Genomic DNA, 22,542 nt, shown 5'->3' with positions numbered 1-22,542 from the left:
TAAGGCCACTAAAACGGATCCCCTCAACACCTCGGACAAATTCTGTCCATGAAAGTAATGTAATGAACAGAATTGGTGACAAAGGGCAGCCTTGGCGGAATCCAACTCTCACCGGAAATGAGCCCGACTTACTGCCGGCAACGCAGACCAGACTACGACACCAGTCATACAGGGACCTGACAGCCCGTATCAAAGGGCCAAGTTACCCCGTACTCTCGGAGAACCCCCGACAGGGCTCCCTGAGGGACATGGTCGAACGCCTTCTCCAAGTCCACAAAACACATGTAGACCGATTGGGCAAACTCCCAGAACCCTCCAGGACCCTGCTGAGGGTGTAGAGCTGGTCCAGTCTTCCATGACCAGGACGAAAACCACACAGCTCTTCCTGAATCCGAGGTTCGACTATCCGACAAACCCTGCACTCCAGGATCCCTGAATAGACCTTACCAGGGCGGCTTAAGAGTGTGACCCCCCTATAATTGGAGCACACCCTCTGGTCCCCCTTTTTGAACAGGGGGACCACCACCCCAGTCTGCCAATCCAGGGGAACTGCCCCCAATGTCCATGCGATATTGCAGAGTCGCGTGAGCCAACACAACCCTACAACATCCAGAGCCTTAAGGAACTCCAGGCGGATGTCCTCCCCCACCACCGGAGCCACCACCAGGTAGTGGTCAGTGGACAGCTCCGCACCTCTCTTCACCCGAGTGTACAAGAGATGCTGCCACAGATCCGATGATACGATGACAAAATCGATCATCAAACTGCGGCCTAGGGTGTCCTGGTGACAAGTGCACATATGGACACCCTTATGCCTGAACATGGGGTTCGTGATGGACAATCCGAGATGAGCACAGAAGTCCAACAACAGAACATCGCTCGAGTTCTGATCAGGGGAGCCGTTCCTCCTAACCACGCCCCTCCAGGTCTCACTGTCATTGACCACATGAGCGTTGAAGTCCCCCAGTAGAACAAGGGAGTCTCCAGGAGGGGCACTCCTGGAGACCCCCCTCTAAGGACTCCAAGAGTCCCAGTTTTTATTTTTATTTTATTTTAAAATGATAAGCGATTTATTGTTTGCCCTGTCCCAGTGAAAGCGACATTTTTGATGTCTCTGTGGACCGCCTGTGTAAATGTCCCAGTCCAATAATCAAATGCACCAATAAGATCAGCAAGCGCCTTGATTTATAACACGCGTACTATGCACAATCGTTTAATACGAGTGAAATTTCCGGTCATAAATTACTAAGCAGCTGTTTCAGATCTGTGCCTTGCTGTTTTAATTAAGCAAAATAACACAAAACACAACTATATAATCACCGTTTGCTTTTAATTGGGACATTTTGTAATTAGCAGACAGACATTATAGCGGAGAAAGGTTTGAAGGCTGCTGAGAAACCTAAGAGCGCCGGGAGGGGACAGAGGAAGAGAGACGGCTGGAGGGGTACAGGCTCCATCACACAGCATGAACAGTTCAGAAACAATAAGAAATGAGAGAAAAAAGCAATCTATAAACAGATGAACTCACGTTTCAAACTGCCTATTGATAGCTATTTTGACGCAAATTGCAGCCGTTCTCCCGGTACTGCGTACCAACCCAAAATCTTTTACCAGTAGGTAGTACCAAACCGTACCGGCTTATTTTCAACCCTTGGCGTTATCACATGTTTTGTTTTGTGCATTTTGTTACCTCATTTGAGGTTAACCCATTCATGGAGGACAAACAGCTTCGTGAAGATATCAGTCGTCTCAGTCGCCCTCCAAGATTAACCTAAAACAGGTATAAAGTTCTTTAAAATGATTTTCTGCAGAAAAATGTCTGTAACTAATTCACAATGTGTGTGTGTGAAAGTTCTCACCTTTCTGAAGTAGTGTGTGCCATAGATGTCTATCAGCTTTCTATACTCATTCTTAGTGGAGGAGTTGTAGTGAGGTGGCAGGAGGTCTAACCGTTTTTTGAATTTTAAGGTTAAGGAAGGTGTGTCTGATAACATAAAACTAGACACCAAGACAAAATGAGACAATTATTTCAATAACCATGACCTGTCAGAACGCAATAAAAAACGTTGAATTTCCATCCTACCCATAATAGCCGCAGGTGACACTGTGTATGCTGAAAATGTAGCGATCCTCTTTGCTCCTTTTTGTAGCAAACTTGTAGGCTTTGGAGTGGGTTCCTCCCACTTCTAACTTGCCAGACTCCAGACATTTTAGAAAATCATACTGATGGAATTCAGACAACACATGTAGTTTATAAGGTGTTAAATAAGAATCCATATTTTTGTTATCACTATTCTAATCACTTACTTCAGTTCTAACTAAATGCAAACTAAAATGATAATAAAATTCTTGGAAGAGCACACATGAACTGAAATGAAATGTTGAAAGAAAGAAAATCAACCAGCATGGTTTCTATCACGTTTGTGTTATCAAAACTCAGGTCTGCATTGAAAATAATCTGAAATGTTCAGCTTTGAGATGTTTCTTACCGACCAATCATTGGTATCTAGGGGTGCGCAAGCCTCATACCGAGAGCTGTTGGGACAGGAGGAAGTAATTATTATTAAACATCTACACAGTTCATTTTTCATTAGGTAATAAAGCGTTCTAGCTCATTGAAATTGTTGATTTAACTATTGTTATTTTAATACCTAAACCTTATTAGGCAGGTATTTATAAACTACGGCTTCCATATGTGGCTCGGTTTTCAATTTAAAAGTTCTTTTTAAAATAACAACCTCTGAGCCGGTGTTAAGCACACTTTTCATTAAACCTGTACTTCTGTATTATGAAATATTTTTATTGGTTTGCTGTGTTATTCCAATTTTCAATGTTAGGTTTGCATTACTTGTAAGTTCAAAATCCTCATAATTAACAGAAATAAATGCTTTAAAAATTCATAGGTGTGTAATTATTCTATATAATGTTTCACTTAGTGATAAAACTGCTGAAACAAATGGACTTTCCAATAATATTCTAATTTAGTGAATGGGTCTGTATTTGCCTATTTTTTCCTTTGGTAATTTTAATCAAAATTTCTATTTTTTTCATAATTTTCCTAATTAATTATTTATAGTGTGACTGCACAGTGGTGCAGTTGGTAGAGCTGTTGCCATGCAGCAAGAAGGTTCTGGGTTTAGGGTCAGAGTCAGGTTTTTATATGCACAGACTAAAGATGTTAAGTTGTCTTGCTGCAACCTACAAAGTGAAATGGACATGATGTGTGAACTATGTAACGAACCCCTCTCTCCAAACACAGAAATGGTTTGACTAGAGAGAACATTTTTGACTTAGGTTAAAGGATGTGACACAGTAGGGAACGCCCTCTTTACAGCGTAGATAGATAGAGGCTAACTATTAGAATTACTGTTGCTTGAGGCCATTTTGTCCTGCTAGCTCCTAAAAGTAGCATGAGAAATGGACCAACTGTATTTTGATATTAGTATGTAACATAACCACTATGGCTGTTTTTTTCCTGTATAAAATACATTGAAGAGAAAATGTATCATCGGATTGGTATAACAGTTGCTGTTATTTCTTTGTAAAATTATTCAGAGTTTCCACTTTTAAAACTAATTTTTGGGCAGGTCATGCTGATTTTTAGGTGTGGCTGAGAAGCCAAGAAAGACATTCCTGGTGAGATCTGTACTTTACGTTTCTTTTTGGGGATTTTTGGTGGTACCAGTCCTTTTCCTCATTTTTGGGGGAGGTTTTTGACGCTTGGGATTTTTCGTTTTGGATTGGGACTTTGGATTAAAAGGGAGAAATTCTCCCATGATATGGAACTCGTTTGTGGACAATATTCGTATTAAAAAGGATCAAGAATATTCGGACATTTAACCATTTGGGTTTCTTTATTAACATGAGCTAAGTGGATTAAACCTATCCTAAACTTATTTTGAGAGAGTTTTGGTTACTGATTTATTTATCAGGATAACTATTATTATTTTCTTAGTTCGTGTTTTTTGAATAAATTATTGTTGCAAAAGGTAAACATAATTTCATATTTGAGTGTCTGGCTATTTATTTACATCTCATTTAACTGGTGTAACATATTTTGCCTGGTGTCTGTGACGTAATCCCCCTTGTGTGTATTTGTGAGTTCCGCTTTTAATGGGAGCCGAATTTCACAAGTAAATGGAATTCATGAATTCAACTCACTGACTCTTCTTCAACTTCATACATCAAGAATTGAGCCTGGAGAAAGGATAATTCTTCACACACTAAAATATTTGAAGGTGACTTAAAAGTGAAAGTCCATCTGCTGCTTTAAAATGCAATTAAAATCAATAAGAAAATTGTATGTCTTTTAACTCAGAAATTGAAGTTCATAAAGTTGATTCGACAAAAAGAGACAAGTTGTTTAAACATTGTTTTTTAAATTCTGTTAGCGTATTAACCTTGAACTGTGAGTTTCAACTTAATACTGGAATTTAAACCAAATGATCATTTCACAATATGCAAGAAAAAAAAGGCCTTCACCTAATTAAAAAACACATATTTCTGTATTATTTTCACTCACCTTATCAAATTAAAGTAACCACATATTTTTACACTAGAATAATTAAAATTCTTGTTTCAACTTGATTAGAACAAAAGTTATGATTTGCTAATGAGTTTAATAAAGATCACAATAAATTCTGCTCAAAAACTTTTAGCAGAGAATAACAACTTTTTAAAATGAACATTTGGCAAAATAATACATCAGAGTCAGATCAATGTAACACGTCCATCTCAGGATACAAAAATATGCCTCTAAGCATTCTGGGAAATAGTTCCCATTCCTGTGTTTTATTTCCTTTTAGTGTTTGTAGTGCTAATATATAAACTGTAGTTTATTCAATTCTCTCAGGTTTGACAAAATTAATAAAATGCTAACAGACTTACTGCTGTAAGTTTATCTTTCACAAACTCACATTTAGGTTAAAAATCTATAACTAAATTTATATAGTTTTAGATTTTTAAAACATTTAAAACTAGACTAGTTTTAAATGTAGAAGTTAGTGGACACACCTAAATGTGGCCCAAATGTTTTACAGTATATTAGGCTGACCTGCTCTGCAGAACAGGGTCAGTGCTCTGCAGGCAAAGAGAAGTAAATACACAACCTCAGACTCCCTCCATAGCTTTGATATCTTTAAGCTGACAGACTAGATGTGTTTGGGATTTTGTCTTACAACTTAACTCTGCTTCAAACTTTACCAACATTTTTTTTGCTTTGGTCTTCATGGTGCTGTTTGAAACCTTAACTGTGAACTTAACTGAGAATCAAGATGAATTTTATTGATTTTTTAGAAAAAAAATACACTATTTTAGGTGATCTTTGAAGTCAACTGGTTGCACTTGAATATATTAAGTATCAGAGGGAGAAAAGCTTTATTCAACAGACCTGTGGTCCACAAAGACATAACACACAATAACACACATATAAAATAAAAATCTTATAAAAGGCTTACATACCAATAATTCCACAGAGCCGGAAATCTTAGCGCACTGACACAGGGATGTGAAAACATTACAATAAGACTGTTCAATGAGCTGCACAAACGATGCATGAAACTTGTAAATCACATTCCTCATGAGTGCCTGAAACGTTCTGACATGTGCATTACAAAACATCTCACTTGCACTGCTGAACCTGGGTTTCTTGAGCAGAATTCTCAGAGAGTCATTTTAAATTATTCATTATTTTAGGTGACCTTTGAAGTCAACTGGTTGCACTTGAATATATTAATAAGTACTGTATTTTCCGCACTAAGGCGCACCGGATTATAAGGCGCACCTTCAATGACTGGCCTATTTTAAAACTTTTTTTAAATATAAGGTGCACCGCATTATAACGCGCATAGAATAGACGCTACAGTAGAGGCTGGAGTTATGATATGCATCCACTAGATGGAGCTGCACTAAAGGGAATATCAACAAAACAGTCGGCGAGGAGAGCCTTCCGCGACTGGGCCGGGGCCTGGCCGGACGATGGTGACCCTTTTCCATTTGCGCACAGCATGTTCGTGGAGAACGTGGTGCTAAATGACCTGCAGACGACCTGATTCTAGACGTTCGGTAGGTAGATAGTCAAACTTTAAAAATAGATTACAAACCAGCGTTCTGACAACTATCCCAGGCTTACCATAGTTGCTAGACCTACTGTGGCTCAATACTGGTCCATATATGAGGCGCACCGGATTATAAGGCGCACTGTCGGCTTTTGAGGAAATTGAAGGTTTTCAGGTGCGCCTTATAGTGTGGAAAATACGGTATCAGAATATCAGTATAAATGCACACCACATTTTTCATGTATAGCTTTCACTTCAGAATTATCCACTATGTGTTGGTCTACCACATAATGGTCCAATAAACAGACACAGTTGATTGGAACATGTAATTGTAACTTGTAAATAAAATTTGGTAATTATTAGTTCAACTATGTGATAAAACTTTTACAGTGTTCACAATCTGGTTTAAATACTCTACCTAACAGAGGTGTGAAGTCTGCTGTGGATGTGAGCATTGCATTGACTGATGGTACTCCAGTCCACAACAGAAGATGGAAGCTTAAAATGAAGAAAAATCACGTTATTGTTAATCCCTCAAGTCAGATGTGCAGCTGTTTATTTATGCATTTTTAATTACTTTTTGGAGGACATGGTTTTGAAGAGGGTTGCTGCAGAGTTTACAGGTTTTGCTGGGTCTCAGGTAAGTCTTCACATCAATCACATCAGCTTTTATGTGCAGTCTGACCACATCAAAACCTTGCCCCACCAGATTGTGGCCTGGTACAAAAGGAGCAGCATCNGCTCTACAGGCAAGAGAAGTAAATACACAACCTCAGACTCCCTCCATAGCTTTGATATCTTTAAGCTGACAGACGAGACGTGCTCCATGATTTGTCTCAAGTTTGGGATTTTGTCTTACAACTTAACTCTGCTTCAAACTTTACCAATTTTTTTTGCTTTGGTCATCATGGTGCTGTATGTAACCTTAACTGTGAACTTAACTGAGAATCAAGATGAATTTTATTGATTTTTAAAAAAATTATACATTATTTTAGGTGACCTTTGAAGTCAACTGGTTGCACTTGAATATATTAAGTATCAGAGAGAGAAAAGCTTTATTCAACAAACCCGTGGTCCACAAAGACATAACACATAATAACACACACATAAAATAAAAATCTTATAAAAGGTTTACATACCAAGGATTCCACAGAGCCGGAAATCTTAGCGCACTGACACAGGGATGTGGAAACATTACAATAAGACTGTTCAATGAACTGCACAAACGATGCATAAACTTGTAAATCAAATTCCTCATGAGTGCCTGAAACGTTCTGACATGTGCATTACAAAACATCTCACTTGCACTGCTGAACCTGGGTTTCTTGAGTAGAATTCTCAGAGAGTCATTATAAGCAACCTTAAGCTTCTGCATGCTAGCTTTTTTTTTTTTAAATTATTCATTATTTTAGGTGACCTTTGAAGTCAACTGCTTGCACTTGAATATATTAATAAGTACTGCATTTTCCGCACTATAAGGCGCACCTTCAATGACTGGCCTATTTTAAAACTTTTTTTAAATATAAGGTGCGCCGCATTATAACGCGCATAGAATAGGCGCTACAGTAGAGGCTGGAGTTATGTTACGCATCCACTAGCTGGCCGGACGATGGTGACCCTTTTCCGTTTGCGCACAGCATGTTCGTGGAGAATGTGGTGCTGAATGACCTGCAGACGACCCGATTCTAGACGTGCGGTAGGTAGATAGGTCAGTCAAACTTTAATAACAGATTACAAACCAGCGTTCTGACAACTATCCCAGGCTTACCATAGTTGCTAGACCTACTGTGGCTCAATACTGGTCCATATATGAGGCGCACTGGATTATAAGGCGCACTGTCGGCTTTTGAGGAAATTGAAGGTTTTCAGGTGCACCTTATAGTGTGGAAAATACGGTATCAGAATATCAGTATAAATCACACCACATTTTTCATGTATAGCTTTCACTTCAGAATTATCCACTATGTGTTGGTCTACCACATAATGGTCCAATAAACAGACACGGTTGATTGGAACATGTAATTGTAACTTGTAAATAAAATTTGGTAATTATTAGTTCAACTATGTGATTCACCTTTTACAGTGTTCACAATCTGGTTTAAATACTCTACCTAACAGAGGTGTGAAGTCTGCTGTGGATGTCAGGACTGCATTGACTGACGTAACTCCAGTCCGCAACAGAAGATGGAAGCTTAAAATGAAGAAAAATCACATTATTGTTAATCCCTCAAGTCAGATGTGCAGCTCTTTATTTATGCATTTTTAGTTACTTTTTGGAGGACATGGTTTTGAAGAGGGTTGCTGTAGAGTTTACAGGTTTTGCTGGGGCTCAGGTAAGTCTTCACATCAATCACATCAGCTTTTATGTGCAGTCTGACCACATCAAAACCTTGCCCCACCAGATTGTGGCCTGGTACAAAAGGAGCAGCATCACACTCTGTTTCGGTCTCAGTCCTACAGGACTGAACAGAGGAGTGAACAAGGACGCTTAGGAGAAGAAGAGCTGAAGTGGAACCGGGCAGCATAGCTGTAGTCAGAAGATAAGATAGAGGGAAAAAAAACAGTTTTTTTACATAATGCATGGCATTTTCCTTATTTTTATGACTTATTTATACAACATCATCTAAGAAAATTAGTTAACACTTTATTTGAAGGGGTGTGCATAAGACTGACATAACACCTGTGATGAACATGATTCATTCTTCATGAATATTTTTGATGGTTGTCATTAAGTGTCATTTGCTCAATGATGACACTTTTAATGTGAAGTTGACATTATTCAAGATGTCTTTGTTATGACAACCTGATATTAACCAATTAATTATCAAAATTTAGTAATATAATAAAACACAAAGATACATAACACTTTAAATTTTGATAATTATCAACTCTTATGACATTTTTTTGACAGATGATGATTCTTGTCCATCAAATAAAGTGTTACCAAAAGGGTTATGCTAACACATGCAAAAATTAAAAATAACTGAACATACATATGTAAAATGTACATAAAAGTTCAAATGCATGTATGAATTAAATGCAAAATTGTTTCAATAAATATTTAAATGTATTTAATACATGGGTAAACATCCGTTCACAGCGCCATTCATTTTAACAGTATTATTAAAAGATTACCCATTGAATTTGATGGGGCAGGTGCAAAGCACAACACATGAATTAAGGCCTTAGTCCTCATGCTGGTGGTCGCAGGTTCGATTTCTGGCCTGGCGACATTTGCTGCATGTCTTCCCCCTCTCTCATAACCCTCTTATCTGTCAAGCTACTTTCAAATAAAGGCTGCCAGAGCCAAAAAATAATAAAAAAAATTTGGATGGTCTGGCTGTCAGATAAAATAAATTCAGGATATGCTGCTAACATAGGACTTTAATCAGAATTGAAAACAAGTCTGACTTAATCAAATTTTATTTGTATAGCACATTTTAGCAGCAGGGCATTTCAAGGTGCTTTACATAATTAAAGAAAAAAATAAGAACAGCATGTGACACTGAATAAACAGTAAGAAAGAGAAAGAGAGAACAAAAGAAAAAGATTTTAAAAAATTAAAACATACTTTTGTTAAGGAATTTAAGTACCTGTCATCGCCGGACTCCGCCATCTGTTTAACACGGGTATTATTCAGGCCCCGTCGCCTGACAGGACGGAATTTACAGATTTGTAGTCAAAACGCCATTTAACAAGCATTCTCACACCTCAGAGTTTTACTTAAAACGCCATTTAAAAGAAATTAATGAATAGATAAAAAGTAAAGGTAAAAACTTTAAAAACATCAAAAACATTGAAGACATCAAAACCCAAACTCTAATCCTAATTTAACCATAAGTTTAAATTGAGATTTAAAGGCACCCAGTGATTCAGCTGTTTTACAGTTTTCTGGAAGTTTGTTCCAAATTTGTGGTGCATAGAAGCTGAATGCTGCTTCTCCTCGTTTGGTTCTGGTTCTGGTACAATATTTAATGGCTAAATATTGTTTAAGCATATTATTGTTACATACCCATGTACTAAATAAATTTAAATAGGTATTGAAACAGTTACACATTTAAATCATACATGCATTTCGACATTTATGTACATTTTTTTATGTTGTGTATCTCTGTTAAGTTATTTTTTTTATTTTTGCATGTGTTAGTGCAAGCAAATATCACATTTTTGAGTTCGAGCGTATTTGTTCATGGGAGCAGCAGCTAATGATGGTGAAACATTAGTAGAAAGTTCTAGATAACACAAAAACATTCAGCCAGTAGATATTTGTGAAAAAACAAACATCGAAGCTCATTCATTAATCTGATTTAATTCCCATTTTCTTATTCAATATATTCCTTTTGTCTTATTAGTAGTTAGGTTACATGCCAGTAGAAATAAGTTATTCACAGAATAATTCAGCTGTAAAGTTGGGCTATTTAGTTAATACATTTTCAGACTCGATTAGAAATAAGCATGTCGGTGATCATTCCTTATTTGTAAAGTTTCTTCATTCCCTCGTTAGAGTCTGAGCTTGGCTTCATTAATTAATAATAAATTATGGATTACAATTTGTAGTAATTAAATAAGAAAAACGTCGAAGCGAGTTCTGATTCCCAATAATTTTGATGTCACCTTGTGAGGTTGCTACAACATTTTTGCTTTCCAGAATTCTGATTCCCAGAAATTAATCAACAAATTCAGCTTTGGAGATCCACAGATCTTTGATTTCAACAAACAGCCACACACCTCCACCATCAGTGAAATTAAATTCATCAGAAAATTGTCCTCTTCAAACATTTTTTAGAACTCAATAAACACAATATTTTTATTTGCTGCAGTGAATTCTAAGCAAAGATACTCTTTGCATATTAAAAAATCTTACCTGTTCCAAAGCAGACCGAAAAGAAGCTAAAACAAGCAATGTTTCTAAGTGTGCTGAGATGAGAACTGTGGTTTATAAAGCAGCAGCCCTGGAGATATAAGGATTCATACAGAACATTGTGTAAAGGTCAATTGAATGTAGTTACTTTGTTTCTTGTAACTGCTGGTAATATTTCAGGTTTTTTATTTTGGCAGCGTTCTGTATAAAGTATCTACGCTAACAGAACAAACAGTTCTAATGAACCTTTTTGTTCCGGTAGGACATGCAGTTATACTGGAACTGCAATGAAGGAGAAGTTTAACAGCAAGGCAGAAAAAATTATAAAAAATAACTTAAACTTAGCTTCAGTCAATAAGGAAACATGGTAACGGCAAATTAAATGTATTTAAGTATTTTAATGATGTCATATTATTTGTATTAATATGACATCATAAAATTGCTTATTCTCACCTTTATTCTCAGTTAAGTTCACAGTTAAGGTTACAAAAAGCATCATGAAGACCAAAACAAAACAAAAAAACCCAAACAAACAAACAAAGAGAAAACCTAAAGTTTGAAGCAGAGTTAAGTTGTAACACAAAATCTCAAACTTGAGACAAATCATGGAGCCAATTACTGAAGCCATTTACCACTGTTAAGACAATCAAACCTGTTACCAGTGAAGCTCATACAACCATAAAACCTAATGAAGAGATCAAAAATGATGAGAAAATTCCACCAGGAAATAATGCACTCAAAGTTGTCACACCTGCGTCTCTTATCCCTTGTGTTTACAAATGGGGTCCAACCAACCCCACACCCATATCACTTGTATCATTGGCCTCAGTCCTCGCACACACAAGGGTTAAAGGAACAGCAGCACAAGTTCAGTTTTTCTTAACAAGAAAAGTCTTGCCCACCCAAACACCTTCAAAACCCACCCCAATTGGAAAACTAATCACTAAACCAACAACTTTCATTAAAATGACAACACCCTCAAAAGATCTTACATCAGAAGATCTAGACAAAAATACAATTACCAAAAATGAGCAAATTGTGACGCTTAAGACAGTAAAACACACCACCGCACCATCAAAAGTTAATAAAGTCATCAAAACACATGAATTGATCGATAGCAGTGAAGATTTAGATTTTATTCAAACACCTGCACAAAACCAAATGGCTACAATGTCAATTTAAAATAAATATGGATGTTCTGAAAAAAGAAGGTTGTTGTGAATACCATGAAAGAATACCATGTCTTTCATTTTATAATGAAAGACAGGGCAATAAAGTAACTCCAAGAGCCATGAATAAACTACAGGGCATTAAATTGACCTCTTTATGGATAAGGGGAGATCCACTTTGGCAAAGAGCAATTCAGAATACATGGTGGACTTGGTCATGGTGTACTGCAAAAATAATTAAGACAAAATGACTGCATAATTTGTACTATTGCTCCTGGAGCAGCAAAAATTGTTATTCCAGAGAAATACACCTCTACAGAATGTGCACTACGACAACAACAAATATGTAAGAAAGGTACATTTGTTCCAGAAACCGATGTAGTTTCATTCTTTACACTACCAATGCCTGGTATGAATTGCAGATTAATGTACAGTTCACGTCACTCACACCATTACTTAGATAAATGGGAAGGTTACAAGTTTGAATCCGTTTGTGCAGAATTTAATATTAGCTCTATATAGACTGGTCCTCCAGTAAATTATGAGGTAGATTATGATCCAGAATATGAATGTTTTGCAAATGGAGGAAAACATGTTGGCAATACAACAGTTAAATGTAATGTCACTTGGGTTTTATCTTGGTTCAAACATGCTAAAATGACACCAATATTTGTTGCAACACCTGTATGGTATCAAAATCTGGAATTTAAAGAACAAGATTGTGAAAATTTAACTAGGACTATCCCCACACTGTTTTTCCTAGGTGATCAGACAGCTACTGGATGCATGGTGATGACGTTTTAATCAACACGTTGCCCTTAAAATGGGAAGGCCTTTGCACCCTCGTTCGGATGAAAGTACCAGTGACCCTAGTGTATGAAGGAAGTAAATAGTTAGTAGGAATGCACAACAATAAAACAAGGCTTCATAGAAGCCTGGGGGATTATGGATTGAATGAAGGAGTATATTTGAATCTTATAGGTCAACCAAGAGAAATTCCATATTAATTCAAAGCACAACATGAACTCCATGTAGGTTTTGAATCTATCTTACCTCGGATCACAATTAACAAAAATGTTGAATGGATTAACTATGTTTATTACAACCAACAGAGAATGATCATCTTTACCATTGAAGGATTTATGGCCCTAGGAGAACAACTCCATGAAACAAGTAGAATGGAAAAACAGACAAGCATTAGATTGGATCTTTGCCAATATGGGAGGAGTTTGCCATATGTTTGCAGATGAATGCTGCACTTATATCCCTATGAATACCTCGCCAAAAGGAACATTTAGAGCAGTAATGACTAAGTTGAGTAAACTGAAATTGGAATTAACCATTTTCTTTACAAATGGGGTCCAACTGACCCCACACCTGTATCATTTTCCTCAGTCCTAGCACATTTGCCTCAGTCCTCGCACGCACAAGGGTTATAAGAAAATGCAGGGAAGAGCACTTGGCCATGGAAAAGTCTGGAGGAAATCTTAGGTGAATGGGGAGCCTTAGCAGCCCAAATAGGAATAACTCTAGTAGTAGTACTAATTGTTATTTTTATGCTTGTGTGTTGTGTGCTCCGTATCATGAGGACATGGATCTTGAGGACTCTATACAGATGGATGACCAAGGACGGTGAACATCAGACGGATTAAGCACAAGGCCGCCTGGACCAGTGAACCCGTGACCAATTCTAAGGACTGCTGAGCTCAAGGACATTTGATGCCTGAACTAAATGTGCTTATGGTTTGTTCAATGGTCTGAAGAGTTCAAGGGAATTGAAACAGAACTTGATTTGGTTTGGAACAAAGTGGACTCATGGGAAAGACACTGTTTGTATACACCACTACACATACTTATTATACAATTTATATACAATTTATATACAATATAACACGGGTGGCCTACACATTTTTAATACACTAGGAGCATGTGTGAGTATGAGTGAGAATGCGAGTATGAATGAGTGTGCATGAATATGACAGTATGAATGAGAATGTGAGCTTAAGAGAGTGCGTGGATGAGCACAAGCATTAAGCGACAATATTATGCCTACCAAGACTTGGGTTATTATGATTCAATACTTCAGTCACACAATCACTCCGAACTATATGTGTGTTATGGACATTTCTTCATAAGTTGTCATCAAGATTATGTATCAATGTTGATTTAGTAACCATTATCATGAATATCTATGATTCGGGTCACTGTGGATCCATGATTATATTACATTTGTGCCATTTTCATGTGATACTGGTGGTTGACCGTGGAGGGGGGTGACCATAATGTAGTTTTTTCCCTGAAATAACACAAATCAACAAAAGGTCAACAGGATTTTTTGATCTTGTACAAATGGAAAAACAATCATGGAAGCAATGACCAATTGTGTTTAATCAATGTAATGGAATTATATTAGTTAAAGTTACTCATGAAAACAATGTTTACCCCCACTATTCATTTTAATCCGCTGTTAAGTGACTTTTATATATTTCTAAAAAGGTTTGTATACAGAATTATATTCACAGGAAACCAAGTAAACTTAGTATAGCAATAAACAAAAACAACTGCTAAGGTTAATTAGGATTCCACTTGAAAGCGGAATAGGGGGATTATGTAAGAGCGGAAATACTATTTTAAGGAGTTGTTTTCATGAAAGGATTTTTGGCACCTCGTTGGGTCAAACTGACCTGACACCCTTCCTTCCCTTGCATGCGAAGCACAAAGTTGGACCAAATATGACTTGGGAAGGATGCTGTTTGGACAGATAGGAGCAACAATTTCTGATGAATTGGCTTATTCGGCAATTCTGAAATGGAGCAGGTCTTGAGGTCAAGAGGTCTCGAATATTTTCAAGGAAGTCCAATACACATTCAATGTAGGGGGTTGCCAGGATCCTTACGTAATTCAAGGTGTGCGATTCCTTTGGTTGAAACTTTCCAACTTACACCAGTGAAAATGAGATTGTATAAAAAAGGGTGATGTTAAGGGTACGGGGAGATTTTTGGTTTTTATACTGATGAAACTGTGAAGAGTATATCAGTGGAAGAGTGAAATAAATCTCCGAGCCCGCCTGTGGCAAAAGCAGAAAAATATATGTCTCCTTGTGGTATTACTTTACCAATATTTATATTTAAGAGTTCAGCCACCTTTCAATTATACAACAGGACAAAAAAGTTGTAATATTGTGGGAATAAAGTAGTATGAGAATAAAGTCAAAATATTTCCAGATTAAAATCTAAATATTTCCAGAATAAAGTTAAAATATTTACATTATAAAGTTATAACATTATGAGAAGAAAATCAAAGTAATACATGAATAAAGTCATAGTAATACGAGCATAAAGTCAAAAATATTATGAGAATAAAATTGTCATATTTTGCCTTTATTCTTGTAATAGTATGACTTATTTCTCGTAATTATATTTTTTAGCCTGGTCCTAATACTGCGTTGCAGTATCGTGATTGATTTTATTATAATCCAGCCCTTGTCATGATGACTCTGCTGCAAGCAACAACTACGGATAACACGGAAAGCACGGTTAAATGTTTTATTCAACAGAAAAATAGTTTCTGCAGGAGGTCAACATCAAGTCTGGACCAGATCCTCACTGGAAGACGGGGAGATGATTAATGGGCAGGACAGGATAACTGGTTATGCGTTGGAAGGAGTCTGGGTCTTAAAATATGAAGCAGGGGAGGTGAACGGAGCATCCACAGCTCCGGTGGTTGGCTGCCTGTTTGTGGATTGGGTGAGTAGTAATCGGTCTTGCTTTCTAGGTTGGAGGGTGGACAGGCAGGTGAGAACTGGAGGTGAGCCACAGGTGTTCTGAATGAGAACAAGAGACAGACAGTTTGACAGGTTAGCTTCCTTATAAACACAGTTTGGTGCGTTAATGCCATTTCAAAACAGTTCCTGTATCGGTCACATGACTTGCTGAAAGCAATACGTACCGACACGGGGTTTGGTCTATGGACACTTTGCAGCAACGCATCGGTGTTGCCTGACCCATCACTACTTTTTTCTATCTTTAGTGACCCTAATATGCTGTTGTATTTTTTCTCATTAAAACAATTTTTCTCTGAATTTGGAGATGTTTCTTCTGGTAAAATTGCATAGTTTTCTAATATTTCGACAATATTCTTGTAATTAAACAAAATCTCTGTAGCCGGGCCCTAACACTCTGTCATGTAATTGATTTATATAAAAGCCACTTTTTTATATTAATTTGTCTCATTTGTAATTTGTTTTTTTAAAGGAGAGCAAGAAGAAAAAAATGGATTAACATTGGACCGAGTACAAAAAAATATTTTATTTTGCCCAGCCCTACTGCAGGGCCATTAGAAATTTACACTCATTTCTACCATCAGCCAACATTATTTTTTCTTATTTTATTTAAACCTCTTTGACTCTGATAGCTGCTTTGGCTTCACACACTCAGAGCAAGATTGCTACAGTGAACTCCATTATTATTTAATTATTTTGGCTTCTGCAGAATCCCAAAGTTTGTGTTTTTTGCTGCAGAAGATAAATTTGAAGAGCTGGTTTGTGTGCACGTTGTCTGCTTTTTGAATTACTTGCAGCAGACTGACTTTAGATCAGTTTTGAACATTTTAGGACAGTTATTTTACAGATAATATAGGACACAGGTGACATAGGAGCAAACAGCAAGGGAAGTTGGATGTTTTTAAGAATAAGGATCTGTTTGCCCAAAGGTAGGACTGAGAGGACTGGAAGCTGCTGTGGTTATCCTACTAATTTATTTAGTAAAATATGCATTCCACTATAATAGATTTGAAAGCAACTTCAAACAGCTAGAAAACCGTTTTGCTTTTCTAAATCATTGCAGGCCAGAAGGGAATGAAGATTTTTTCCCTTTTTTGTCTTCCAAAAGGATTAAGATCAATGTCTTCTAATGGAAAACTGTGAAACTGTGGTGCCTGGACTTTTTATGTAAGAAATAACAATAATAAAGAAACATTGAACATTCTGGCTCATGAGATCACTGTCTCAAACATGACTAAATGATGAAAGATGATTTCAATTAATACATTTCATCAGCACCTCTTGATTTTAACCATAAAACTGTAAGGAAACAATGATCAGGTTGAAAAATTTGTCCCCTGGTTCTTCGCTTTGCTGCATACAGAAGGTCTTGACCAAATAGTTTTGTGACACGTCCTGTAACGTAACTACGTCTCTCTCTCTTTTATAGTAACACATATAAGACATAATTCATACAACTAATACAAGATTGGTCAAAAATATACGAAGTAAACAATTTGTAGCAATTTCAAAAGTTTTATAGTTATTAAAGGGAAAACAATTTCTGGTTGCATATTAGTAGTTTCTTGTGATTAAATGTTACACAGAATCTTGAATTTTTTTTCATTGTATGATAAATACACATTTAGGTAGGTCTTTAAAAATGTCAAGCAATTAAATATAAATTATGAGTTTCTGTCAGATTTACTGAGTTAATTTTATATGATGAAATGAAATGCTTTCATTCCCAAAACTCACCAATCTTCTGTCTCTAAGGGAGATGGTTTATAACGTCTGCACTTTTCTCCAGTCAGATACGGTTCACAGGTCAGTGTGTATTTAGCCATAACATTTCCATACAATCCTGTGCACGTGAAAGTGTGAGTGCCAGGGCTCAGGTACTTCACGCACTGTACGAGAAGGTCGTCATATTTCGGATCTTCATCCCAAACCTCAATCTTCAGAGCCAGGCTTGTGTCAACCTTCATGAGAAAATTTGAATGGAGGATCATTCAGATGCGTATTTTCTCATTCAAAGTCAAATTATTTAGGTGATATAGAAAATAAAACTGTATTGAACAGTTTTAAAGTTGATAAATGCAGAGTAATGTTAGCCGAAACACAACAGCACAAGATATGAAGTACATCAGCTAGGCTGTCTGTTTACACAATATATGTGTAAAGTGGTTTCTGTTCAAATATTTTCTGATTTTTTTCTGCTTTTACTTTTATTTGTACTCGACCATAAACACCATGAAATGTGCATGGTCTATTCAAGTAAAACCAAATACTTTTTCATGCAGGTGCTGACCCAGTATCCCAAAACATAAAGAGTCTGCAGCCTGGCTTGGATCTAGAAATGGAGTTGATTGTACATTCCCCAAGTTCAGAATATGCAGTTTGTCTGCATTACATATCATTTTATACTTTGATTTGTCTTATTTGATTTATTTATTTCAGACAGGTTTTTAAAAACAAAACTAAGCAATCAGTAGGACAGAGAAAAGAATTGGGGAGGAAAGTTTTTACTTTGACATTGAAGGTTCATTTTGTACATTTGTTTTTTAGAAAGCCAAGTTTTTATGCTGATGATTTATTTGTAAAAGCAATAAGAGAGGATCAGCACTTCCTGTCTCAACAACAAGTTAAGCAGAGCAGTGAGTGTGGGAGCCGCATGTCCACAGACACCCAGGTTGGTTCTGAGAACCGAAACAAGAACGAGTCGGGCCTAAAGGGAGGTGCTCTTTTCTTGTCATTGTGGCTGCTGGTTCATGTGAGCAACAAGTTGAAGGACAAATTAGTTCATGATCAATAACTTAACATCATCTAGTTGAAATTGAAACTACAATGCATTTCTGATATTAGGTGATATTTGACCCAATATGAAATGTTTGCTAACAAATAGTTTTGGTGGCACCAAAGAATAGATCAGCTTTCTTTCTAGACCAGAGTTCTCAAACTCAATTTACCCGGGGGCCACTGCAGGCAGAGTCTGGGTGAGGCTAGGCCGCATGAAGGATTCCACAAAAAACATTTAAAAAATATCCTTAAATGTCATCAACATTTAATTATTTCTCCAATACAGGAACTGCAGGTTTTGGTTTTGACAAAGACTTGATGAGGGTGTGACAAAATTTAGGGTGCGTTCATCCTGCAGCCTGAAGTGACCCAATTCTGATTTTTTGTCAAACTGGATTTTTTTTTTGCCGGGCCATTCACACTGCCACACATATGCGACCTGTATGTGTTCTGCAGTCTGAACGGGCAAACAAACTTAGTGTCCTGCATGTGCAGTAGAGGGCGCAATAGCGTCAGCATTCTAAGTGTTCTGCCAACCGCCATAAAAAGAAGTGCTCAGTGTTTGCAGAAGTAAACATGGAGGCTAACGGTGGAGCTTAGCATACATATTTGAAGTTGTCCAACCGGAGCAGCATATTAACAACTTAATCCTCATTATAGTCCGTCATGGTTGTTTTCTTCCCACTTGCACGTATCAGGACGCAGGATTTGTTGAGTATCAGTGACGTTCAGTTCGGATGAATGGGTCCTGGACATTAGGTCGCATTTGAATCGGATACGTATCAGATATGGGTCGCATTCGTAAAGAATCCAACCTGTGCAATTCAGACTGTCATGAAAAGATCAGATATAGGTCGCATTACGTCAAAAAATCGTAAGTGAGTCACTTTATTCTGCAGTGTGAACACACCCTAAGTAGTGATGGGTAGATGAGGCGTTATGTATCGTATCGACACATAGCAAAACTGTCGATTCTGTGTCACTCAATAGTGACACCTGCTGGACATTAAAAATTCCTACAGGCAACGTAGTGATTTGATGACCTAGTCTATACAATAAGATTTAAGTCTTCATAATTTATTGAATATTATATATTGTATTATGTAATATCTTCAGTTAAATTTAAAATATATTTGATATACAGTCAATAAATAATGTGAACATGTACCATAAAGTGAAAATTTAAGTGAAGTAGTTACCTTTAGTTTTTACAATTATTACACAGCATAAATAAATACTCTACATTGAAACCAAACAACAAAGCCTGTTTTCAGATCAGTGGATGTGCGTGTGCATCAATCGGGCATTAATGTGATCCGTAGTCATGTCATTAAAGCGTGTCCTCCAATCTGCCCCGCGAGATTCACAGCTGTATCTACAACAGAGTGATGGATCTCATCAAGCAAGCCTCCGGTCGGGTTTTGCGCTGATTCTGGCCACAGTTTTTTTTTTCAGCTGGCATTCAAAGTTTCAGTTTCCATCTCCTGAATGGATATCTGTATTAAATACCGTAACTTTATTGGCACTCAGGTAGAGAAGAAGCGAGGAAACTGTTTTTACCAATCATACGGTCAATCAGGACGCAGAACACTGTGAAAAAAAAAAAAATCTGCACAAAAAAATCTGCAAAGCAGCGATACCGTGAAAGATGAACTGCATTATAGCGTGGGATCACTATATATGAAATAATTTTGAAAAACCAACAGAGCGTCTGTATGTTTTCTACGCTCCTTCACCCTTATGTACCTTCCTTTGGGGGGGCGCTGATTTATATTTTTGCATCCACCTGAATAATATGTAGTTGCGCCCCTGCAGATAGATCAAGTAGAAATTGACAAGAACCGGATGAAACAACAAAAATGAAAACAAATTTATTTTCCAATATAAGATCAAAATGGTCCCACACTGCGGACACCTTTCCTTTGAAGCTGCTCCATAGTTGACAATGTTCGTAAAATATCAATAATTCGTTGGGCAAATGCATTTGACTGATTGACAGATTCGCTTCCTTATAAACACAGTTTGACACCTGAATGCAATTACAAAACAGTTCCTGTATCGGTCATGTGACTTGCTGAAACCAATACGCGCACCGACACGGGTTTTGGTCTGTGGGCTTGACACATGCACCGATGCATTGGTGTTGCCGGACCCATCACTAACCCTAAGTTTATTCCACATGGCGTCGCTCTTGTTCTACGTTTCACATTAGTCTTTAGCCAGCTAACAAAGCATGGAGCACGTCTCAAAGCATGACGTCATTACACAACAGCGCAGCGGATGACTTGCAGCCCGGTAGCAGTTGCCTTTCTCTGCGTTTGATCGTGGCATTTGTTAATGGTAGAAAGTACCGGAATGGCAACTGGTACTGGACTGTTCCATCATCCGCCTCACTATTGTTACAAGCGTAGTGTGCATGAAGTCAGTGTAGCTTAGCCAGGCACCGAATGTCAGCCATAACGAAGAATAGCGGGCGGGACTTCCTTCAGAGGTCAGCTAACCCTGTGGGCCGCACTAATATTATACTTTCATACCACGGTGGGGGCCACAAGTCATTGTCCTGTGGGTCGCAAGAATGAGACCTCTGTTCTAGACCATAAAAACCCAATTCTCCTCACTGCCGGTAATTTAATGTTTATTTCTTACAAATATAGATGCTCGTATTAACTCTTTAAATTCTTCTGCATCAGCAGCGTAAATAGATCAATTTGTCTGTTGCTGAGCTTTTTCAGCTAATCTGTGATGATAGCGTTTACTGACCATGCCCAATCTAAACTCAGTGTTCCACCTCGGATTACTGTGATCCAACATTTTGGTCCTGCGTTGTATGGAACCATAGTACATCTTGGCATAGCTGTGAACAAAAGAGGAGCCATATAAAAGGTGTGCTCATCAGGTTCCATAATGTCTTTGTTTTTTTTACCTTTGCTTCAACCCACCTGTCAGCTGGTCCAAGATCATCTCCGTATAGACTCCAGGCTCGAACAATGGTCACTGATAGAATTCCCCTTGAGACGTGCAGAGGGCAGCAGTTAGAGGCCACATTAGGAGTCACGTCGTCACAGTGTGGTTCTTCGGGTAAGTTCCACAAAGCATTGTCCTCCAAATAATGTTCAATAGCAGCTTTCATCTCTTCCTGTTGTTGCTTGCTTGGAATGAGCTCATAGAGAGGTCGAAGGGAGTATGAAACAACATCTGGATGTTCTTTTAGGCTCTTTAGCCAGTTCATGAAGCCCATGGAATCATTTTCGAAAGTTAAAAACTCCCCCAACCAACTATTTCCTCCTGACACCTCTGTGAAGTGATGGTGGACTTCAGAGTAGTAGCCAGTGGCAAAGTCCTTGTTTTTTAGGACAACATTGCAAGAATGTGGGATACTAGAGAGTTTCATCTTCCCCAAGCCAACAGCAACACCCATAGATAAACAGTTATGGACCTGGGTGAAAGAACAGCACAGAGATTTTTTAAAAAGCTCTATTATACCAGACATTTACATAAACAGCCAGAGAAGAATATGTTCATGTAAAAATCCTCTGGAAATTAAAATGGACAAAACAAAACCATAACACTTAAAATTTCTTAAAGTAGGTTGTTGAAAGTGATGAACTTCATATCTGTGCTGCTTCATGTATTCGGTCATGATAAATTAGAATCATGGAAGTATCACATATGGTTGTGTAAAAATCTGTTGTTTTGTTACCTGACTTGAGGTTAACCCATTCATGGAGGACAAACAGCTTCGTGAAGATGTCACTCGTCTCAGTCGCCCTCCAAGATTAACCTAAAACAGGTTTAAATTTCTTTAAAATGCTTCCCTGCAGAAAAATGTCTGTAACTAATTGAGAATGTGTGCGTGTGAGTGTGTGTGTGCGTGTGTGTGTGTGTGTGTGTGTGTGT

The 22,542-nt window shown here is 37.6% G+C and overlaps 2 protein-coding genes and 1 long non-coding RNA gene across 3 annotated transcripts in view; 1 reads left to right on the top strand and 2 right to left on the bottom strand.

The window, feature by feature from the left end:
- LOC103132261 (perforin-1-like) overlaps positions 1-2,214 on the bottom strand; it is a gene marked incomplete at its 5' end in the record, with an annotated part of 8,479 nt that extends 6,265 nt beyond the window's left edge. The window contains 3 exons of the mRNA XM_016667253.1: positions 1,691-1,771; positions 1,860-1,998; positions 2,084-2,214. Coding sequence (XP_016522739.1) covers positions 1,691-1,771; positions 1,860-1,998; positions 2,084-2,214 — 351 coding nt within the window. The remainder of the gene's footprint in view (positions 1-1,690; positions 1,772-1,859; positions 1,999-2,083) is intronic.
- A 1,081-nt stretch (positions 2,215-3,295) lies between these two features.
- Positions 3,296-4,622, top strand: LOC107835072 (uncharacterized). Its single transcript, XR_001660903.1, has 2 exons — positions 3,296-3,442; positions 4,135-4,622. It is a non-coding gene; the product is annotated as an uncharacterized LOC107835072 (long non-coding RNA).
- A 12,792-nt stretch (positions 4,623-17,414) lies between these two features.
- Positions 17,415-22,480, bottom strand: LOC107835069 (perforin-1-like). Its single transcript, XM_016667251.1, has 4 exons — positions 22,346-22,480; positions 21,585-22,081; positions 21,406-21,499; positions 17,415-17,828 (listed from the first exon to the last, which is right to left on the bottom strand). The coding sequence occupies exons 1-4, from the start codon at positions 22,367-22,369 to the stop codon at positions 17,601-17,603; spliced, it is 843 nt and encodes a 280-aa protein (XP_016522737.1). The 5' UTR covers positions 22,370-22,480; the 3' UTR covers positions 17,415-17,600.
- Positions 22,481-22,542: the final 62 nt, after the last annotated feature.

Source organism: Poecilia formosa, unplaced genomic scaffold, assembly GCF_000485575.1.
Source record: "Poecilia formosa unplaced genomic scaffold, Poecilia_formosa-5.1.2 Scaffold976, whole genome shotgun sequence".
NCBI classification, from domain to species: Eukaryota; Metazoa; Chordata; class Actinopteri; order Cyprinodontiformes; family Poeciliidae; genus Poecilia; species Poecilia formosa.
The sequence above is the reverse complement of the archived record's forward strand: the minus strand, read 5'-3'. Positions and strand labels throughout refer to the sequence as shown.